Source organism: Spizellomyces punctatus, assembly GCF_000182565.1.
Source record: "Spizellomyces punctatus DAOM BR117 chromosome Unknown supercont1.2, whole genome shotgun sequence".
In the NCBI taxonomy this organism is placed as follows: domain Eukaryota; kingdom Fungi; phylum Chytridiomycota; class Chytridiomycetes; order Spizellomycetales; family Spizellomycetaceae; genus Spizellomyces; species Spizellomyces punctatus.
The window spans coordinates 2,088,191-2,109,626 of record NW_015971538.1 but is presented as its reverse complement, the minus strand read 5'-3'; the positions used below and the strand labels follow the sequence as shown (position 1 = coordinate 2,109,626).

Below are 21,436 nucleotides of genomic sequence, written 5' to 3'. Positions count from 1 at the left end.
GTAGTGCGTCCGTTCTGAACGACCAATTGCGGTACCCCTACCTTTCGATAACATCACGTAAAAGGTAGATAGTCCCATACCTTGGCTGTCAACAATGGATGGGACGTGGAATCGCAGGATTTGTCCGGATGGCGTGTCCAGCATGGTAATTGCGTCCGAGCGCGTTCCTATGGCCTTGAGCTGAGCTAGGTAGATGAGGTAAAATGGATAATGCTAGGGTGACAAATTGACGGGTTGCACTCTGGAAAAGAAGTTTAGCGCATTCAGCACTGCTCGCATTTACCTAGAATATCGCATGGGGAATTCGCGCACGTTAGAGGCACACAGCGAATCCGACGAGAATCAATGGAACGATTTAAGCTGGAAAATTTCTCATCAAACTGTTTGACATGATTCAAGAGTCTTCAGAAGAGTTAGATTCGGTACGCAAGTAAATGCTGGCATTGTCTATAAATTAGTTAAATAAGCAGTCGGTTTCGCAAGCCGTTGGTACAAACACGAAGGAGGCCATTAAAGTGGTCAACGATGAAGACAGTTAGGTCGGGGAATCTATCGGTCTGTGAGTTGACTTTGATGGTCGAAACGGCTCATGGCTGGATCGCCCACCGACCATGCAAAACGAGTCCCAACTTAACAGTCTATTTTCAAACTTGTATGAACGTGATGGGTTGTAATGCAAAGACCATAGGAAAGATGGCAATCGAACGACAATATGGACTCGCAAGAATGGCGTAATGGCCCATGTTACCTCAAGGTTGCATTGAACGCCAGCTCGGATTGGCAAGAATTGAATAATGGCTCACACTGACTCAGGATTGCGGTATGAACAAGTTCTTCAAAATCCATTAATGTGGATTTACTCCTCCTTCATGTGCAGTGCATCTGTATATACTTGTATATTTCACAGACTAGCAGAAATGGAGCTCCTTTGAAAGAGAACCTCTGGCGATGTCCCTTCAGTGCGAGAGTTTGGATGCTCAAAGTCTGATATGTGATTCTGCTTACATACATATGATCAACTTTTTTGCACTTGGATAGCAAAAACCAGTCACTATGCTTGTAATCTGCTGACGCTACGCCTGTATTTGTATTCACATCATCCGTCCTTTGACACTATATCCAAGCTCTACACTTTTTTCTACATTTCTCACTGCTGTACATTTTTGTATAGATCTACATGATGATTATTCATCATCTATCTACTGCTTACGCTGTCCATTAAATCCAGGACCAGCCGCGCCGACCAAGACCGGAGAAAAGGTTGCTTCAACCGGACGAATGGCAGCCTCAACTTCCGCCTGAGGAACGTTCCTCCCGGATGCTTTCAAAGCTCCCAACTTGTCCAGTTTGCCCTTGATCTGCGTCGAAGCCGCCGGGCATTTGAGCGTTTGCAACGATGCCAACGTCAACTGGAATCTGCTCAGCGTTGAATCAAGGTCAAGACCCTGCGGAATGTTTGGGTGCTGTTGTTGGACTGTCGCGCGGAGTTGGGCATCGGAGGGCGGGCAACGGCACGGAATACGGATTTGGTTTACCGGACCAATCGAGTCTCCTTGACAAGCAGAGTTGCCCGGTGTGACTTGGGTAGGCGGAATGAGGGCTGGATTAAAGGCTCTGCGGCTGGGTGCGGCAACCGTGGCGCCGAGAAAACAAAGACTTGCGATGAAGACTGTGAATTTCATAATGTCTGATTATTGAATACTGCTGCGATAAAAGGTTGAAGATGACAGAGTAGAAAATGGAATCTTGCTCGTTCTTATAACCACCTCCAAAGGTCAAGTCCATGATCAATCTTGTCAACCAGTCGAGCAGGCCAATAAGTAAAGTAGGTAAAAATATAAGTCGCCGTTCCAAGTGTCACGTAAGCAAATGATAATTCCTGGTTCCCAAATTACACAAATTACGGTTGAGCTGCGCCTTTGAAATTTAAAAACTATTTTTATTGATTTCTTCAACGCCCAGTTTATTTGTTGGGTTTTAACTTTTTGGGGATTTTATGGCCATTGGGCCGTTGAGAGCGTTCGCTTAAGGCAAGTCACATTCTTGTCCTCGTGACCAAGTGTGCTTTTTGACAAATACTGTTCAAAGCCTAGCATCTCTCACTCTCTGTTTAGAGTATGTTTTTCGCACAAAAGTTCTTGAACCTTCTGGTCCTGCAGTGCGTTTTATCAACTGGGGACGAGGGCAAAAGGTCATGCAACCTCCTCAGCATTTCCTGCTTCTGATAAAGGATCCCTGACCATGGACAATGTCCCTTCAACCTAGATTTCCCTGTTACCTGCCGTTTTTGACATCCCTGCAACCGTTTTTTTTGAGATTGTTTTCTTGGGTCATAGTCAAATGTGTTTTTAGGAAGTATAAGATATAATGATCTGCAAAACATTTCAAGTTGCCCCCAAACACCAGGACCCCCCATTTACCGAATCCAAAATGCGTTGGAGCAAAAACCGGGTTGGTGGGGGGGTAGCTTTGCTTCCTTTACTCATGCCAATCCATAAACCCAACGTCAGATCGACGTCGACTGAAAGTTGCTTTCAACTTGAACCAAAAGATGGGTAAAAGCGCACCCAAAAGGCAATTACCAAACGCGTGGGTTGTTTACCCCTTCCTTACCGAACGCTCCGGTGATGTGGAATGATGTCAGCGCGACTTGCCGATCATCATCATGACACCATCGGAGCCCATGCGCGAGATGTTGGAAGGGATCGACAACGAAAAGCTAATCGCAACGAGCACGACGACGAAAAACACTGCTTGGCGTTATTTTTTTCCTCCTTTCCTCCGCCGCCCCCTACCGTGAACGTCCGACGAGAACGAACGAACGAAAAACCATAAAACCATACGAAACGAAATCCTTGCTTTTTTGCTCATCACCATCATCATTAGAGCGTACGTAGTAGTTTGAACGCCCATAACATCACACACACAAAAAATAGAGCGTTACAGCCCACCGAGGAGGCCCGTGTGATGTCGATGTGATGATGATCCATGACATCAGTCCTCTCCTTGTAACCTCCCGCTAATGTTTTTTCCTTGCTGTTTTACGTTCATTGCCCTTTCTTGTGCTTTTTGTTTGCAATCGAAAACGCCTCTGCAAAAAGTCCCCCATACGTTGTCATTCCGGGTGAGTGTTTTTATCGCTAATTCTACCGTCAGTTTGGAGTCAAGTGATAAAGGCTTCTTGCCCTCATTGCTTTCTCTCCTCCCAAATTTCAAAACCTATTGTGTCTTCTTTTTTTTTAAACATTTCCACATTGACTTATTGTTCTCACTTTCAATCGTTTTAGAAATCGTTTCTTTTTATTGCCGTATTCCCTTGAAGGCTTGTTGCGTAGTTTAAAATTTCAGACATTGATCGCGAGGTAATCTTTAAAGTAGAAAAACGACCCTATCTCCACACGCAGTTCTCCAGAGGTCAGTGTTTCCGACTTCAATGTTTTGCATCTTTCGCGGGTTCTTGCTCACTCACCACGATTTTTATTGCGCAGTTCAAAAAGTCCCTTTCTAGTGCGCTGCACCGTCTATCAAGCGATTTGGAGCCTTGGAACGATGAACGTTGACATGTCCACGTTCAACCCGCAAACATGGAAGCAGAATCCGCCAGTATATGCTTCTTTGCCGCCACCACTACACTATCCACATCAACATCCACAACCGCAGCAGCAGCAGCAGCAGCAGCAGCAACCGCCGCAGCACCATCACCGCCCTCAACAACAACCACAACAGGTCCCTCCTCACTTGCTGTTCAATCCCTATCCCGGCTATCCTCCTTACGCCATCTCACCGTACGCCTACCCACCAAACGCGCCCGGATCGGCCTTTCCCACGCATCAGCAACCAAACACTGGAGGTCCGCCCGAGGTTATTGCACCTATCGCCCTCGCGCGCGACGGTCCCAGTCGGCACGACATGCTCAACGCTCCACAACCAAGAAGAATGAGCGCGGCGAGTCCGACCATGAGCAACAACATTCCAAGAAAGACGCACAATCGCAACTCTAGTAGTCTCGGCAGCATCAAGATAGATGACGCGCACGGTGGACACAGTCCGGCAATGTCGCCAGTACAACCTTTCAATGCCTTTGCTTCACCGATGAGCGTGGCAAGTTCGGTATCGCCATATCTTGGGGCAACCTCGTATGAAGGTATCGGTACGACGGCTTCGACAGAAAATCTTGATTTGTTTGCATCGCTGGATACTCTCGGAAACGATGGTAATCTCTTGAAAGGACCAAGCACGGACCCTTCTCACTCGCTGAACTCTCAACTCGCGATCGGCGTATCACCGATAACATTGTCGGAAAGCTCGTTCGAGAGTGATGACGATGGACTCGAGCGATTATTTGATGATTTCACATTGCCCACTCGTACGGACGGCAACGGCTCGAACGATGGGCAGTATGGTCACTTGGGAGCATTGGTCTCTGAGCCAGTACGAGAATCTGGTGCAATATCGCAAGTCGTTCCCAACCTTATTGTTTCCGCACCGGATGGTACAACTTCCTCATCAGAGCCTCCATCTACACCGTCATCCTCCCAACGAACCTCAACATCATCGTCGGACAGTACTTTACGCTCGGATCAGGATCTCGGAGAGGCAGCTACGAAAGACGGCGGGTACTTTAAGTGTGCATGTGGAAAGGGATTCAAGAAACTTTCGTCCCTACGCTCGCATGCGAGGTTACATGGTCGGGAACGAAACTTTATTTGCGACAAGTGTCACAAGGTATGTCATTTTGTACAAATGGACGTTTGCCAGTTGACTATACCTAATGCCAACTTGAAGGGCTTCCTTCGGAAACATGACCTTACCCGCCATGCAACGACGCACCTCAACGGCGCAAAGCCCTATTCCTGCCCCTGTGGTGTAACCTTCACTCGCCAAGACGCGATGATGCGTCATATCCGGGCAGGGCGGTGCAATAAACCAGGTCGAGGCCGTGGACGCGGAGGAGCGAATAGAAACATGTTAATCGCCGTAAATCACCAGTCCCAAAACCAAGGGCCTACGTTCACCCAATACCTACCTAGTCCAATGGTCCCGCACACGACGCCCATATCGCCCACTTCGCCGGTTGGAGTAAGCTCTGTACCTGCCAATGCTGGATTGATGTTGCCAATCTTGCTGCCAGCACCAGTAACCGGTGCCGCGGGGACAATTGGGCTTGGATATCCTCAACAACCTCCCCTTCAATAAATGGAAAGTGAAAATAAAAAGGGAATGGTTGCTTTCTTTTTTGGATTTTGATTGAACGCAAATGTATGCAGTATGCTATTTGAGTGTGTACAGTTTATTTTCGCTTTTAGGGTACATTAGAGTGATGGAGCTGGAATGCGACGAGAACCCTATAATGCAGTCAAAGTGGCGAGTTGGCTGCATGTAGGATACCCAATCTCGTTCTTTCTGCATCTGTAGACACCAGAGATGTCGATGCTGTAAAGTTTTTTATGCGGACCTGTCAAAGTTTATGTATATAGATTCTTTTGGTCGATGGCCCAACTTCTGTATTGCCTCTTGTTCTTGTAAGTCGCGTGTCTCCAATGCTGACGTCAGCACTCAGCCAGAGCGGAGATGTAAGCCTTAATCATCTTTAAGGTTTACCCCATTCGAAAATCAATGCAAATGTGACCAAGAATACGATTTGTAACCCAATCGGAGTATTTTCAAAATAGAATTGACCATGGGCCAAACCTAGATGGCTCTTGTCCGCGTTGGTCAGAGTTTAACGTAGAAACGACCATCTCAAGTCTTGGATTTTGCCTGACTGGATCCAAGGTGCACTCTTTGGTCACCAAAAGGGACGCTAAATAAGACGTTATCTGTCCATCCATTTTTCTGCGGACCATCTGTACTTCCAAACCCGCTGAATAAAGCGGCCCCTTTGTGAAATCTCGTGGTATTCCCTTGTTTTCAAAAGAACATTCCTAGTTCCGCCTTTCATCTAACGTTTTCCTTTCAAGCCCAGACGTACCATGTCCAGCCGCCCTAAGCGTCCTGGCAGTGCCCTCCCCAATGCAGTGGACAGCAGCGAAGAATCCCTTGCATCACCCGATTCGCCTGCCAGCCCGCATTACCCAGACCCACATGATAGGGAACCACTGGTCGCTCAACCACGACACCTTCCACCTATCGTCCGACCGTCGGATGGTGGTGAAGTTGCAGCAGTGGGAGCTGGGACAGGCGAGGCAATGTTGACAGAGCGTGCACATCCAAGTCCTGACATTGACGATGAAGGTCCACCCGGCGATGCGCATCCTGAGAAACGCAAGACGCTTTCCAATATTAAATCCAAATATCCAACATTTGCACCAAATCAGTTTGGGCTCACTCCAGAGGATCTAGGCCGCATTTGTAACTTTGATGACAGAAACTCCCCGTCGCAACTGTTGATGTTGAACTCTGAATACGGCGGCGTGGACGGAGTTGGGCATCTTTTGAAAACAGATTTGGAAAATGGGTTATCATTAGCTGGAGATACTGGCGCAGTTGAAGCAGACGTTGCAAAGAATAAGAGGCACAGTAAAGCTCATCGTAAAGTAGCTCCCGACGCAGACATTCAAACTACTGGAGAACCAACTGTACCTAAAAAAGACATGACAGCAGCCGAAAAAGAAATCCGTACAGAGATTTTTGGACAAAACCTTATTCCTCCACCCCGATCGGACACCATTCTGGAAATCGTTTGGGAAACTATCAAGGACGACCCAATCATCAAGGTCCTCATCGTTGGTGCCATCGTGGTTTTATCCCTGGGAACCGCTATCTGTCCAAAGGATGGATGGATCGAGGGATTAGCCATTCTAGTGGCCGTTGTTATTGTCCTCTCAGTCACGGCCGGAAATGATTGGTCCAAAGACAGAAAATTCAAGAAACTGCTTCTCCTCCAATCTGACAAGCGGACCAAGGTGATTCGCGGCGGAATGAAAGATCAGATTTCATCGTGGGATGTGCTTGTCGGTGACTTGGTAGAGGTGGTGGTTGGCGATGAGATTCCCGCTGATGGCTTATACGTTCGAGGGAATCGCCTGGTAGTCGATGAAAGTCCCTTGACAGGTGAATCCGTTCCGGTTAAAAAATCCCCGGCGGCACCGTACATGTTTTCTGGCTGTCAAGTCAGTGAAGGATCTGGAGTAATGCTTGTCACGGGCGTCGGACCTCGATCGAGCGGTGGGCAGATTCAGGAACTGTTGAACGAGGCACAGAGCGAGGAAACGGTGCTTCAAGTAAAGTTGAAGCAAGTCGCAGTCCTTATTGGCAAAATTGGCGTTGCGTCCGGTATTCTCACTTTTCTCGGTTTACTGATTCGGTGGGCTATTGCGTGGGCTCAGCACCAGCCTCCCGCTGGTAGGCATGCCTGCTTGAGTACCGGCGACTCTGAAACATTAGCAAGAATTCAAGCCATTGCTGAAGATTTTGTGATTGGAATTACGGTGGTTGTCGTTGCTGTTCCAGAGGGTCTTCCACTTGCAGTGACAATCTCGTTGGCCTTTTCCATGTTTAAAATGATCAAAGACAACTGTTTCGTTCGACACCTGGATGCCTCTGAGACAATGGGCGAAGCGACCTGTATCTGTACCGATAAGACCGGAACATTAACAGAAAACCGAATGACCGTCGTCAAGGCTCTGGTGGGCGATCAAGTGCATTACGGCGAAGGATCAGGCGAAGAACAATTCCAACCGTTTTCGGCAACGACATTTGACCCAAAACTCAGGAATCTTCTTGCCGAAGGCATTTGCATCAATTCAAATTGTTTTGTAAAGTACAACGAACGCTCGAACCAACCCATTTTTGTCGGATCAGCTACAGAAGGCGCTCTGCTGGTCTTTGCCGACAAGTTGGGTGTACAGTACGACGCGGTTCGGAAAGAAGTGACAAAAGTTGAGAATGGGACGTGGTCATTCTCATCGGATCGCAAACGTATGTCAACGTTAGTGCATCCGATTGCCGAGGCCGTGCCTGTCGCCACCCCAGGCGGACTCGTTGCGGCTAGGAAAACAAAGTTTAGATTGTATACCAAGGGTGCTTCTGAAATTGTGTTATCGCTTTGCACGCACATCCTTGACGCCAAAGGAACGACTGTAGCGCCAATCTCCGCTACAGATATTTCACGAATTCAAAGGACTATCAAGCGATGGGCCTCACAAGGGCTTCGTACCCTCGCCCTTGCCTACCGAGACACAGATCAATCTTTGACAACCTTTGAGGGGCAAGGCAAAAAGGACGATCCAGAACATGACCTCATCTTTGTCGGTCTCGTCGGCATTAAGGATCCACTTCGTAAAGAAGTCCCAGGTGCCGTGGCAACCTGCCAAAGAGCTGGTCTCACTATCCGCATGGTAACTGGTGATAATATCCTCACGGCCTGCAAGATTGCCAGAGAATGCAACATCATGTTTGGGGACGGTATCGCTTTGGAAGGTCCTGTCTTCCGAGCAATGACTGAAGAGGAAAAAATTGCTGTCATACCCCGACTCCAAGTCTTGGCTCGCTCGTCTCCAGCGGACAAACATACTCTTGTTAATCTCCTCAAGCGCCTCGGGGAAGTCGTGGCGGTCACCGGAGATGGTACCAACGATGCGCCAGCTCTCAAGGAAGCAGATGTGGGATTTGCAATGGGAATCAGCGGCACACAAATTGCCATGAATGCATCCGATATTGTTTTGTTGGATGATAACTTTGTGTCCTTGGTTCAGTCGATTCGATGGGGCAGAAACGTACTCAACTGTGTCCGAAAGTTCCTTCAATTCCAGTTGGGAGTTAACTTGGTGGCCATTATTCTCACATTTGTGGGGTCCTTAACTGTGGGGACCTCTCCTCTGAGTACCGTTCAACTTCTCTGGGTCAATTTAATTATGGATTCACTTGGAGCGCTGGCTTTGGCATCAGATGAACCTGAAGACGATATCCTGGACCATCCACCCCACGCCCGAACTGAATCCCTGCTGTCGAGACCCATGAGAGAATACATTGGAATGCAAGTGGTATACCAAATCACTGTTCTCCTCTGTCTTTTCTTGGGTGGTGCAGACGATTGGGTACCGATGGACCCTTCATTCCACTCCACGGCAGATACAGAGGGCAACCCTTCCCGTCGTGCAGTGACGATGGTATTTTTGACCTTTATTCTCATGCAGATATCCAACATTGTGATGGCTCGGCAATTGAACGGCGAAATCAACTACTTTAAGCATTTCTTCCGAAACCGGCTGTTTATCCTAATCATCACAGTCATTGTGGGGGTCCAAGTGCTTGTCATCATTTTCGGAGGCGATTTTGTCAACACTTGCCCACTGGACTGGAAAGAATGGATCGTTTGCATCGTTCTGGCGTTATTGAACTTTCCCTTTGTGTTCGTCATACGATGCGCACTGAACTTGCACCGAAATTGGACGCATAATCATATCCTATCACCAAAGTGCCATTGGGGCCCCCCTGCTCAGAAAGCTATTGGACCGCATACTGCAATTCAGGTTGATCGGTCTAGCATCGTGTCGAACCCTGACCTAGAAGAACCACCTAGCAATCGTCTCACGACCACAAGGACATCCCGTGGAAGTAGTCTAACGAGCGGAGTCGCATCTCCTGTGCACCAATCGCAAACATCTCTCCACGATGCCTCGGCGCGACAACCCTACCGACGAATGCATCGCGCTGGACAGAGATGGCGGACCGTTCGGTCTGCCGTGGTGCTCATGGGTGCTTTAGAAGAAGTGAGGCGGGAAGATTTTAGACGGGAGGGACCCGATCAGAGATTCATGGATAATTGGATTAGATTTAGGAAGGATGTTGATGCATTGCCTACAAAAGGTGCCGCACTGTCTAGATCAGCCCAGAGTTTGAGTGGAGGTGGCCGAAGCAGTTGAGCTGCGGGATTTACTAAAGACGGATGAGGTGGTTGAAGGAGTGATGATTGCGAGTTTGTCTTTTACAAAAATATAACAATAAAAGCCGCCTTTGTGTAGTTTGTAGACGACCATTTGGCTGGAGTGATTATCATCAATCATTGACATCGACCTGTCGTTCAGTTCTTCCATGGCAGCAAAACTGGGCGCCAGAGATGATGTAGTCGATTTGTTGGTCCGTCGCTGCCTCACAAATAATAAAAGCAGACAATAACCGAGCCAACTCCTCAATTGGATGTCCCTGTGATGTTGATGCTAACGTCTCTAAAGACTTGTTGACTAATGTATTTGGTACTCATCATGATATCAACGTTTAGCTGTGTTTTAGCTCTCCGATTGCCCCGGATTATTGGACATCTTATGCAGTGGTTTACGTCGTCAAATTGCTGATGGTTGTAGAGAAATCTTTGACTTGTAAACAAACGACATCAATATACTTAGAGTACGGTATCCTAATACTACTATTGATTGCAAATATGCTTCCAAACAGCTCGCCCAACGTACAAAGTTTTGGGTTTGCTTTGCTGATATTTTGTTGTCATGTCTGCTTGCTGTGTTTGTCAAATACTGAGCGCCATGCTGAAAGCACAATAAGCACCAAATGCTCAAGTCATGTGACTAGGATCCAGCTCCCCCCGCATCGCAGCAAGGCCGGGCACTTATCACTTTCCAACTGTCGGAATCTTCCTACTTTGCAACAGGTCCTTTTACGCGTGCAATCCCTTTGGCAGTCACCCGTGAGCACCCTGCCTTCTCGTAGCGGACTGTGAACAACCTGGCCAAGTCGCGCTTTTGGACTTTATCTGGTTGACCGACCTTTCTGTCGCGCAGAACAGGGCTAGGTCGTTGGAATTAGGCCAAGACGAGTCTTGCTGGGCGCTGCATTATACCCCGGGGCATACCAGTGTTTGATCCAGATTGTATCCAGCCGCGTTTCCTGAGCGGCATCTTCACCTAGGTGGGCAAAAGAGCTCGCACTGCCAAAGCAACGAAACCTACGTCGTCCTTGCTTGGCCTTTGACGTGCCACGATAATATCTATATATTGATCTAGATCTGGCAAAGCCTTTGGTGGAGCGAGATCTCGCGATATTTGGCTTCCCCTTCCTTTTGTATCCCCTACCATTAGACACGTTGGATATCTGAGACGGCATTCGTTGGGTTGTGGAGTTGGACGGGGAAATAAGTGACGTGAAGGTGGTCCGAAGGGCACGACCGCTACGACGTGGAGTGGGTTGGGACGTTATTTTTGCTCTATTCTATTAGGTATGTACTCCGCTTGTGCTTCATTGTCTTGCTGCGCAAGACTGACGTGTCCATTGCTGCATAGCCCAGAAAACAAGTATACCCAATTAGAAGACAGCCAAAGAAGAAGATGACAACCGCACCACCATCCTCGCCTCGATTCAGCGGGCCCCTTCCGCATTTCTTCCAAGTTTTGAACTTGGAGCATGACGAACACGCCCGTGCCCTCGTGATGATTTTCACCGAGCAGATTGCACTTGCAGAGGAAATCGTCAAATGCAGAGAGGCTCTTACGGAGGCCGAGGAAGCACTGGCTAAAGTCGAGCAGGGCCGGAAAGAGTTTGCACAAGAGAGGAAACGGGACGAGAAAAGGTTGGATGAAAAGACCAGGCAAGCGCTGAAGAAGGAGAAGAAGAACGCAGAACGAGCCGCACGGAAGAGGGGCTTTCCGATAGCAGGGGGGCTGACCGTCACAAGCACGAATGTGTTGACATTTATGGAAGCCCAAGCGTCCTTGGCATCCGTTGCCGGACCAAAGGTGAGCCTGTGGATCGGCAATCTGGCACTATACGAATCTCGGAACTGACGAGCATTTTCTACCCAAGGATATATGCCGCGTTGTAGATGTCATTAAAGAAGAGGGGACTTTAGTCTCGGACACTGGACGACACTTTCATACCGGGCCGATACGAAACGAAACAACATTCCAGCTCCTCTGCGGACTGGCGTTTCGTGAAGTTGCAGAAGCACGCGAAAAAGTTGCCGCCTTGGAACAGCGGGCCAAAGAATTAGATCAACAGGCGGAAAAGGGACACCAGGGATTAATGGATTCGGTACGGAGACGGTATAAGGTGCTTGCGGTGCGGATGCATCCAGATAAATTACAGCGCCCACCAACAGAAGAAGATTACCGTATGTTTGGATGTCATTTTCCACGTTTATCTGGCATGGCCACTCATCGATGCTCTTCTATCGAACAGAACGATTCCGAGAGCTTCAAACGGCGCATCAGGTGCTGTCAGATACGGACCTTCGACGTCGGTATATTCAAATGATGGATCACAATGCGTTTCTAGCAACTTTGCCAAAGGTATCGAAGGATGCGGATCAGGAAGGGCACCGGCCAGTGATAAAACGGGACAAAGACGGAGGTACTTTTACATTTTGTAAACGATGCAACGTAGTAGTTGACCCGACCTAACCATGTCTGGTCCTAAAGTGCAACCGACGCGAACGGTGCTTCCAAACGATCATCGGCGATTGACTGGTGGATTTCCCCATCAATGTACTAGGCCACGTATTATCGACAGTATCGTCACCGATCCCAAACGAGGCCATACACGCGTCATGTTGACTTGGAACTGTGCGTCCGCGGAGGAATTGCAAATCTCGCGTTACGAAGTACAGGTCAAACAGCGGAGTACTGGGCCGGAGGCAAGGTATGGACTTGCAAACCCCTATGTATTGTGTGTCACACGAAGACAATGACTAATGGATCATGGATGACGCAAGTGAGTGGATTCGGATATATATGGGCTGGAGTACAGAGTGGTGGACGGACGTGCTTCCTCCTGGTCACTACTCTTTTCGCGTGCGGGTCTGTATATCATTTGATTTCGACTCCCTATCTCCTGCCTTGGCCAACATGTTGCACCTCTTCTACAAATAGGCTGAGAACAACCTCGGATTGGGAGAATGGTCAACATTTTTAGATTATTATATTGAGGATATCCAAGCAGTACGGCAACAGCGACGGGAAGAATTGGAGCGGAATAAGGAAGAGCGCCGCAGCAAGTTGGCTAAACGTTTGCGCTGGCAAATCTCTGTGGTTCTCAACCAAACCGGCAATGTCCCCACAACTGAAAAACTCTCCAAGTTGCGAACACTCTTAGACCAAGCTCGACGTAGTAAAATGGATGAAGTCGTTGAAGAAACGGAGGAAATCGTCATGGGATTGGAAGCTCGAGTGGCTAAAAATGAAGAGCAACATTTGTGGCGTAGCAAGTTGCATGAATATGTGAAAGCGGTTTTGAAGGAGGGCGGTGATGGACGTGTTGATAAAGACAGTGATGGACAACAGATGGTCGAACAAGACGCAGAGGACGAAGGTGCAGAAGATCCTGATACTGATGAAGCGGAAGATGATGGAAAAGGTACTAGCAGTAGCGGCGCTGGCGTTTCCGCCGACAGCTCCGTGCGACCACCTTCCCCAACAAAGGAAGGACACCGAGCTACCCTTTCAGATTTTGAAGAGTTCCTGGTGTCCTTGCCAGACATGTACCCCCCAGATACGCCGTATACCCTACCCGCAACCATTAGAAACCAAATTGTACAAACCGTTCAAGCATTGATACGTAACCGACCGCCTCTACGCGTCACATCAATTGTTCCACAGAAGAACAATCCTTCTGATATATCATTGTCTGTAAGCTGCTTGGACATTTACCAGCGCATTTTAGCCATTGCTCGGGCTGCCCTCACTCATAAAGAGTATCTGGGAGGACAAGCTGGATTCAAAGGAATTCATACTGCTCTAGGCGTTCTAGCTCGGGAAATCGATGATGCGAACCGTAGCATGGACAAAAAGCGACAACAAATTGAATCGTTCTTGAAGGAAAGAGAGAGGTCAATGAAAGCAAGAGCAGAATCCGATTGTGTAGGGGAACCATTACGAGGACATGGTGCACTGCAAGCCCGCACCGAAACACAAGACGATACGGGGACTGCGGCTGCTGCACAACAAAACACGCACGAGTATGATAAACCGATATCAGAGGCGAATATCAAGACTTTTAGAGTCGATGTTGGCCATCACGAGCATATTGATGAGCCACCACCACCCTATACCCCACGAGAGGTTGGCGTTCGTCCGCAGACGGAAGAAGATAATGGAGGATGGAATGATGCGAGTGATCCTTCCAACAACGATCGAGAAAATCCTGAGAATTCTACGACACCCCGCCTCAGACGACGCGGAACGCGAGGCGGTGTCCGACGACGAAAAAATTCCGAGACGCAAGGTCAGGCACAGGCGTCCGTTGTCAGTCCGCGGCAATCAAGACGTGGCAGTCGTGCCCGTGTTCGACCGAGGTCGCTAGTCAATGGCGTTGCAGTGGCAGCCGAGTCTGCCGAGTATTATGAAGACGCGAAGAAGGGCAGCGGGCCTGTAAGTCTTTTGGAAAATGCAGTGGAAACCAACGCGGACGACACATCTACGACGACAAAATGCTTGCATCGGCCGTCAGTACCGCAGGTGCAGTTTAACGATATCGAACTAGAAAGCCATCATAACAAATCTACAGGGACCAGTGAACCAGCGGAAATACCAATGGAAAAGACCAGCGAGGTTTCACCGATGGTAGACATTGGGGATGATCCCAAGCTCTTTGGGTTTCTGGCCTCACTAAACCTTGAACAGTATTTGCCTGCTTTCCTTGCACATGACGCATCGTGGTCTCTTTTGCCCCTCCTTCGTGAATCCGACCTGGTTCAATTAGGAATTACCAAAGTCGGGCCCAGGAAGCGAATTATGCACTTTATTGACGATGCCAAGAAGCGAGAGGAAGTGCAGTTGCCTGATACCACTGCTACTACCGTGGCGGAATGGTTGGAAAATCTTGGACTGAGTGTTTATGCCGAGGGATTCTTTCGAGAAGAAGTCGCTTTTGAAGATTTACCTGCATTAGCTGAGGATGATTTAGTGAATACCTTTGAAATGCACAAAATTGGGCATCTAAGAAAAGCCATGGCGTCTATTGAAGGACTCAAAACTCGCAATAAGAAGATACCTGTCGTCCCGGTCAACGAAGGTGCTCCGGTTGAGGATCTCAAATCCAAACCTTTGACGAATGTTTTGGACGCCAACGCCGATTCGACGGCCTCTGCGGCTCAAACAGTTGAAACAGGGATTGGATTTGAGTCTCTCGACACATCTTGCAATGAAAATGCGAGAGATGAGCAGAAATCAAGCCACGAGACTGACGTGCAGGAGACTTTGGGGCAGCCCGAACGACAACAGGGTGTTCCTCAAAAGTTGCCGGCATCTCATGTTCCATTCCCGCAACAAGGGTTGCCACAAATGCTGAATGGTGGTCATCCTCCTGGCCCGTACGCGCAAGCCGTTAAAGAGTCCTCTATAGATAATTCTCTGGTACCTCAAGTCAATGATGTTCATTCGTATACCCATGATCAGCTCGGAAGTCGTCCGGCGTCCTTACCAGTGTCTTTTCCTGACCACGCATCCGGACCAGGAACGGTGGGCCTTGCATGGGGTGATCCAAATCAGTCAACCACGCACCCTGCAAACAACTCAAGTCGGATGTGGCCTCAATCTCGAGCTTCTTTTGATGCTGCCTTTGGAGCAAACTATGAATCTTTTGTGATGCCCAGTGGGCCTACATATGGAACATACCCTGGAAGAACGGACAGTCGTCGGGCTACGTATGAGCGTGAGGCGCCTTTATCAAACGGATATGGTCTGCATGGCGCAAATGTGTACCGCCAGCAAATTTCGTCTTTTCCTCCGCAGCGACATCAGCAACCACATGGTGTGAATCCAATCAAGTTTGGGGGAGGAGTGGGTGGTGGGTCGTCTGTCATGTCTTCTGGAACCCGTGGGGCTGGATACAATACATCGACGGTTGGGGGAAGAGTGCCTCCAGAGTTTGTGTGCGCGTTAACTCGGCGGATCATGAATGTCCCTGTACAGGGCCCTGATGGTATGTATGCAATCAAGGGCATATATTGTTTCTATTGTTTTTTGTATATCTCATCATGCGCTATTCTTTTCTGTATATGCAGGCTATTATTATGATCATGCTCAGTTGCGGGCTCGTTTAATCGCCGAAAATACTTGGCGATCCCCTATCACCATGATGTACTACCCGGTGGAAGCATGGCACCGTTGTCTCCACACTCCCGACATGCACCTCAAGGGACTTATCGACACTTTCATTGCCACTGGCGCTCGCCGACGGAGTTCGGTGGGTGCCTTGAATGCTGCTCGCGATTTATGGGAAAGCGGATCAGATACCCAACAAAGCCGACATGGATTTGATAGTGTTGGTGGGACACCTACCGTGATACCCTCTGCGCCTGTATCAGTGCCTTCTAGCGTGGGAGGGACATCTGCGCCAGTCTCGGGATTGAAAGCTACGATGGGTTTGAATGGGTGGACGGCGGATGTACCTGGTGGTGCTAGTATCTGGCGATGATAGTTTGGGAGGGTTTGGCATAAAGAAAGTCTTTTATGTGGTTTTGCACGTAAGACTTTTGGCCGGATGTGTTTTCTTTTTTTTTTTTTACACCATGTTCGTGGATCATTTATTTTGGCTTTTTGCGATAATGCATATTTTTCTTTTTTTACGCTGAATGATATAATGGGTGCTTTTGGGGTCCCTTTTTTTTCTGGGGTTTGGCGAATACTTTTGACTTTTTATTGTTTCTGATGTACTGGACTTGGTTGAGATGAGCGAGATATGCTCGCGTACGGAACGTGTATCCATGAGATGAATGCGTAAGTCGGGTGTGTGGGTAAAGTTGTACATTGTTTTGTTACTTCTTGGTGTAGTGGAACTTTTTTTTTGTTTTTAGTATTGGTTTAGATGTTAAGTGTGATCTGTGATGAAAGAGATAAACGTTTGCTAGTGTTCACATTCGCCATTTATTGAAATGGTCCAGGAAATTTAGTCTGAACTTTCTGGACATTATGATTAATCAAGCACCTTTTTAGTAAGTGTAAACAAAAACTAATGATGTGTATCAACGAGATTGGCTCAATTAGACAGTATATTATATTCCTAGGAAGATCCTCGGTTCGAACATTGTATTGATTAATTACTCAAGTTGACCTTTAACTCTAAACAGAGTTACGACTAGAGTATGATTGGGATACAAGTCTAGCGTTTTTGATGGGGATCGCGAATTATAGATGCAAAAAAAACGAGATGTCTTGTAAAGTAAATGTGTGGTATTTGAGCTCGGGCATGCAGATATTTCAATGTGGAGACTCTGGTATCTCGTCAATGCACAGAATCCGATACATGACATGGCCCTAAGGAGATATATTTGGTATTTTTTTGCATCTTGTCGTTGCACACTGCTTTATGCACATTCTACAGTATGGGCAAATGTGTGAAAGTGATGGACACATTGTATGATAACGATATATAAAAGTGAACTTTTACAAGCATTTCCGTTCATGACCCCTCCCGAACAACAAACACCAAATCATCTTTGCGCACCACATCAAACGACCTACAGTTTGTATAAACATAGGGTAAACCGTCGGTCTCTCCACCCCAGGCAGGTCTTTCACTTCGAGAAAGAGCACCACGGTACAACCCCAACGGGACTATCCCCCGTTCCAAACACCATCCAACAAGGTCCATGTATTTCTTTCCGACGCATTCGGGGGGAACACGAATATGAATGGCGGATGTGGAGAGGGCGCGGACAATGTCGACGACGTATGGGCGGAAATAGGATTGAGCGAGGAGGGAGTGCATGAAACAGGATGTTGTAACCATGCCCGCTGCAAAGTGGCGGTCAAAGTGGTAAGCTGGGAATGGGGAGAGGCCTGTTTCGTTGAGTTCGGCTTCGTCTACGAGGCGTTGGAGGTAAGCTGTTGAGACGGGGGAGGTATTTGAGGGGGGTTGTTGTTGTTGGGTTTCTGAGACGGGTTCGTCTTGGTCAGAGTTTTCGTCTGATTCCAGTTCGGAGAGGTTGGTTGGAAGGTTTTTGTAGTTTTTGGGTGAGAGATCCGCCATACCCATTTCCGCTCCCTCCCCAGCAAACAAAACTTCGTCCACTTGGCCTGTCGTGTCAGGACGTTTGCGTTTCGAGCGTTTGGGTTCACTTTTGGACGATGGATTCCCAGTTGGGATTCCAGCACCTGGGGTAGGTTCACTCGCAGTGAATTGAATCAACCGATACAAGAAATTTGTAGCGCGCTCTGCACCCTCTGCTCGGACTTTTTTGTATAATGCGACACGATCGTTGATGCTCAATGCATAGTTGTTGAGAATGGATTGCATGCGGAGGTTGTCAGAGTTCCATTCCGAGTTTTTGGAGGAAAAGAATTTGACGTTGGAGCCGTTGGAGAGTTCGACGATAAAGGATGTTTGCGGCCATTCCTGTGAATGAGGCAAGTGACGTTAGATGGGGTTAAACATGATTGGAAATACAGAAACTGCAAAGGAACTGTACCCTTTGCAACATCTTAACAATAAACACTGAATTTGCATCCGGTAAATCCTGGGCATTCCCAGCACCGCCTTTTTGATTCTTTGCAAAAACAACAACCTTTGCACACCTTTCCACACCCGCCTGCAACAAGCTTGTCCTTTTTAACGGTGTACCACGGACAATGAAAACATGCGGATACTGCAAAATATCTGACCAAATCCCATCCTCTGAAAAAGCGGGTATGGTTTCGAGGAGGCAGATGATGGGCGTTGATTCGCTTGCAGAGAGAGCGCGGGAAGGCGTAGAGATGGAGCTTGTGCGAATGGAGCGGACAAAGTGTCGGATTCCGCGGGATGTCATGGAGCCGCAAAGGATAATATGGGAATGAAGGGTAGAGAGGAGACCTGGATCTGCGAGGACGGTAGTAGGTGACGAGGTAAGCGGGGAGGGCGTTGGGTCAGGTTGAAGAGATGCTGCCGAGGTGTTAAAGTTTTCTGAAGCAGTCTTGAGAATATCACTGGGTCCCTCTCCCACAACCACTTTATCCATCTCTTTTCCCAGTTCAAACAAATTGAGCTCATCTCTGATGGCTGTATCCTTGTACTGTAACATGATTCTCAACATTAATTCATCACCTCCATCCGCGGCACAAAAGGCAATATCATCATCCCGCAACCGATAGTCTTTGCCTGGGTTGAGTCGAATGGGGTTGACATTGAACCCCGCATTGCTTGACATGACGGCAAAGACAATGGCACCAAAGGTATGATAGACTTCCCGCACAACGTGGGGGAATCGGACACCGACGAGGCCAGTAGGGACTTTGAAAGAATAGACTTGGTGTCCCGCGCCGTGCTGATACTCTGTCGTCCAGGCATCAGAGAGATATGTCATCCGTGCGTCTTTATACGTATGGACCAGGTTGAGGATGAGAGTCAGGATCCCGGGTACGAGACAATTTCGGGCCAAAATGGACATTTTAACTTCATCAATGCAGAGCACTCTGTCGCATCCACAGGTTTGAGATAAATCTTGACTTCTAATATCCTGTACTTCACCAAAGATGGGGAGACCGGGGAATGCATTCTTGGCCACCAATGCCTGCATGAGAATCTGAGCATCCACACCACGAGTTACGCGCAATTGCTCGTCTTCATTCCCTCCTCCGCTGTTTTCGTCCGACGGGCTATCGAGGTTCAATAAGAATAAGGCAGTTGCAAAGGTTGCTTGGGCGCGACGAAGGTCTGGTATACTCAATGCAGTACCTCGGAGGTAAATAACTCGATTACGATAAAAAGGGTGGCGAAGAAGTTTGCGAACGTCCAAGCTAGGTTCTTCTTCATTGAGAATAACGACATGCCCCTCGGGATCGGCTACAAAGTACTCGCGACAGAAATCAATAACGGCCGTGTAGGACACCGTTCCACCGAGGATAACATGAGCGTGTTCGCTCTCGGGTGAGTATTTGGCTCTTTGGTAGGCTGAGGTCGAGTTGTATATTTCAGCGATTTTCCCGGTTTGGATGGGGACAAAGACAACGACGACAATGATGAGGAGCATGACGACTACTCGCGAGGGGACGGAGGAGGGTGTCAGGTCACCAAAACCTATTGTACTGTTTTTGTGGGTAAAACGGGGACGTTATAAAGGTGTTTTATCATGATACGCTTGCAAAACGATAATACTCACCTGAAGGTTACCATGATATAGTACAAACTATCATGCCAATTACTCAAGCTCGCAGTATTAATCTGCTGATTATGGATGCTCTCCAAGGCATTGATGATACTCGCACTCAAAAACACAAAGTTCATAAAACTAAGTGCAAGAATGGTCAATTCGCGCTTTTCCTCAGTCTCACTAAAACTCAATAACCGATACGTCCGCAATATCCTGCTTGCACGAAGAATTCGTAGTAGACCCAAGAACCAGACGTATTGGCTTGTTTCAGAGATGAGGACATAGACAAAGGGAGGCACGATGGACAAGAGGTCTACCAATGATCCGGGATTAAAGTAGAATCGTAACCGATCTTCCGAGGTGTAGAGTGAGATGCTATAGTCGATAAGAAACATGCTCGCAAGAAAGAGATCCAGGTATTTAATGTGTCGTCGATCCGTTCGGTGAATCGAGTACGTCAGCAACACATAGTTGACAATGGCCAGGAGGGTACAAACGACCTGAAAGACCATCCAAATGCGTGCATAACGGCTCGTATCAATCCAACGTCGGACAGCCTCTGGACTAAGACGTTCAGACCAAGTCCGTTTCGTTCGTTTCCGGAGATCTTGAAAGTAGGATTCAGCGGCATTCAGGGGAGCAAATCCGGCAATAAACCGGCGAGCAGGTCCCGTTTCGCGAGCAGCTGCAGCACGTTCGGCGCGTTGTTGTTTGGAATGAATTTTACGCTGTTCTTTGCGGATTTTGCGAATGTCGGTCGTGTTGCGGTAGTGTCTTGTGATGGATAACCCCAGCTCGGCAAGTGGATCACTAAACAAGTCCTCATCTAGTAAAACGAAAATGTACATGAAGGTTGGCATTTTAGACTGTTTCAAGGCATAGATAGGATATTACCGTAACCGTATACTCGAGCTTGATAGAGTCTCCACAGGTACCTTAGCACCCGCGACAGAATAATCGTGAAGGGTATTAGCACAAATGGCGCCCAGAGGATGACATTGTACCAACGGGCATCTTTTACGATAGCCTCTTCATCTATTGGAAGGGTGCCATTAACGGGAAGGAGTGTATCTGGATCGATCAGGGGGTCGTCGGCGCTCATGCCAAAGTATTCCTCTGGGGGTTACCTTTGAAACTCGATGCGAGCTGTGTCTGTCGCCTTTCAACACTTTAACTGGAGAAATATACAAGAGAGAAGCGCGCTTTGATAAGCAGTTTCTGGTCGCGACGCGCGATGTTTGCTAAGTTGGCCTACCCAATGCCTGATTATGCGCATATTATAAGCGATACGATGCTCGTCTTGTTTCACATCGTACGTCTGCAATGGCATATTGAGAAGAAGCAAATGAAACATCAATTGTTCGAAGTACGTTGGCGAGCTTTACAGCACAACAGATATGGGAAAAAAAGTGGTGTCGCGAC

The 21,436-nt window shown here is 48.1% G+C and overlaps 5 protein-coding genes across 6 annotated transcripts; 3 read left to right on the top strand and 2 right to left on the bottom strand.

The window, feature by feature from the left end:
- Positions 1–1,199: 1,199 nt before the first annotated feature.
- On the bottom strand, positions 1,200–1,793 carry SPPG_01678 (uncharacterized protein; the record flags this gene model as incomplete). Its single annotated transcript, XM_016749999.1, has 1 exon — positions 1,200–1,793. Exon 1 carries the CDS (start codon positions 1,680–1,682, stop codon positions 1,200–1,202), a length of 483 nt encoding a protein of 160 aa, XP_016612287.1. The 5' UTR covers positions 1,683–1,793.
- Positions 1,794–2,712: 919 nt separating this feature from the next.
- Positions 2,713–5,561, top strand: SPPG_01677. Of its 2 annotated transcripts, none has more exons than XM_016749997.1 (4): positions 2,713–2,889; positions 3,102–3,414; positions 3,489–4,725; positions 4,786–5,561. In XM_016749997.1, the coding sequence occupies exons 3-4, from the start codon at positions 3,550–3,552 to the stop codon at positions 5,194–5,196; spliced, it is 1,587 nt and encodes a 528-aa protein (XP_016612285.1). In that variant the 5' UTR covers positions 2,713–2,889; positions 3,102–3,414; positions 3,489–3,549; the 3' UTR covers positions 5,197–5,561. The 2 variants fall into 2 exon arrangements, with proteins under 2 accessions (XP_016612285.1, XP_016612286.1); XM_016749998.1 differs by having other exon boundaries at positions 2,713–3,124; positions 3,288–3,414.
- Positions 5,562–5,609: 48 nt separating this feature from the next.
- Positions 5,610–9,953, top strand: SPPG_01676 (calcium-translocating P-type ATPase, PMCA-type). The gene is made up of 2 exons (XM_016749996.1): positions 5,610–5,896; positions 5,961–9,953. Exon 2 carries the CDS (start codon positions 5,973–5,975, stop codon positions 9,864–9,866), a length of 3,894 nt encoding a protein of 1,297 aa, XP_016612284.1. The 5' UTR covers positions 5,610–5,896; positions 5,961–5,972; the 3' UTR covers positions 9,867–9,953.
- Positions 9,954–10,589: 636 nt separating this feature from the next.
- On the top strand, positions 10,590–16,594 carry SPPG_01675 (uncharacterized protein). Its single transcript, XM_016749995.1, has 8 exons — positions 10,590–11,170; positions 11,235–11,687; positions 11,755–12,061; positions 12,130–12,300; positions 12,369–12,588; positions 12,662–12,746; positions 12,819–15,867; positions 15,950–16,594. Exons 2-8 carry the CDS (start codon positions 11,280–11,282, stop codon positions 16,360–16,362), a joined length of 4,653 nt encoding a protein of 1,550 aa, XP_016612283.1. The 5' UTR covers positions 10,590–11,170; positions 11,235–11,279; the 3' UTR covers positions 16,363–16,594.
- A 701-nt stretch (positions 16,595–17,295) lies between these two features.
- SPPG_01674 (uncharacterized protein) lies at positions 17,296–21,288 on the bottom strand. Its single transcript, XM_016749994.1, has 5 exons — positions 21,270–21,288; positions 20,909–21,188; positions 20,024–20,840; positions 18,356–19,949; positions 17,296–18,282 (listed from the first exon to the last, which is right to left on the bottom strand). Exons 2-5 carry the CDS (start codon positions 21,114–21,116, stop codon positions 17,347–17,349), a joined length of 3,555 nt encoding a protein of 1,184 aa, XP_016612282.1. The 5' UTR covers positions 21,117–21,188; positions 21,270–21,288; the 3' UTR covers positions 17,296–17,346.
- Positions 21,289–21,436: the final 148 nt, after the last annotated feature.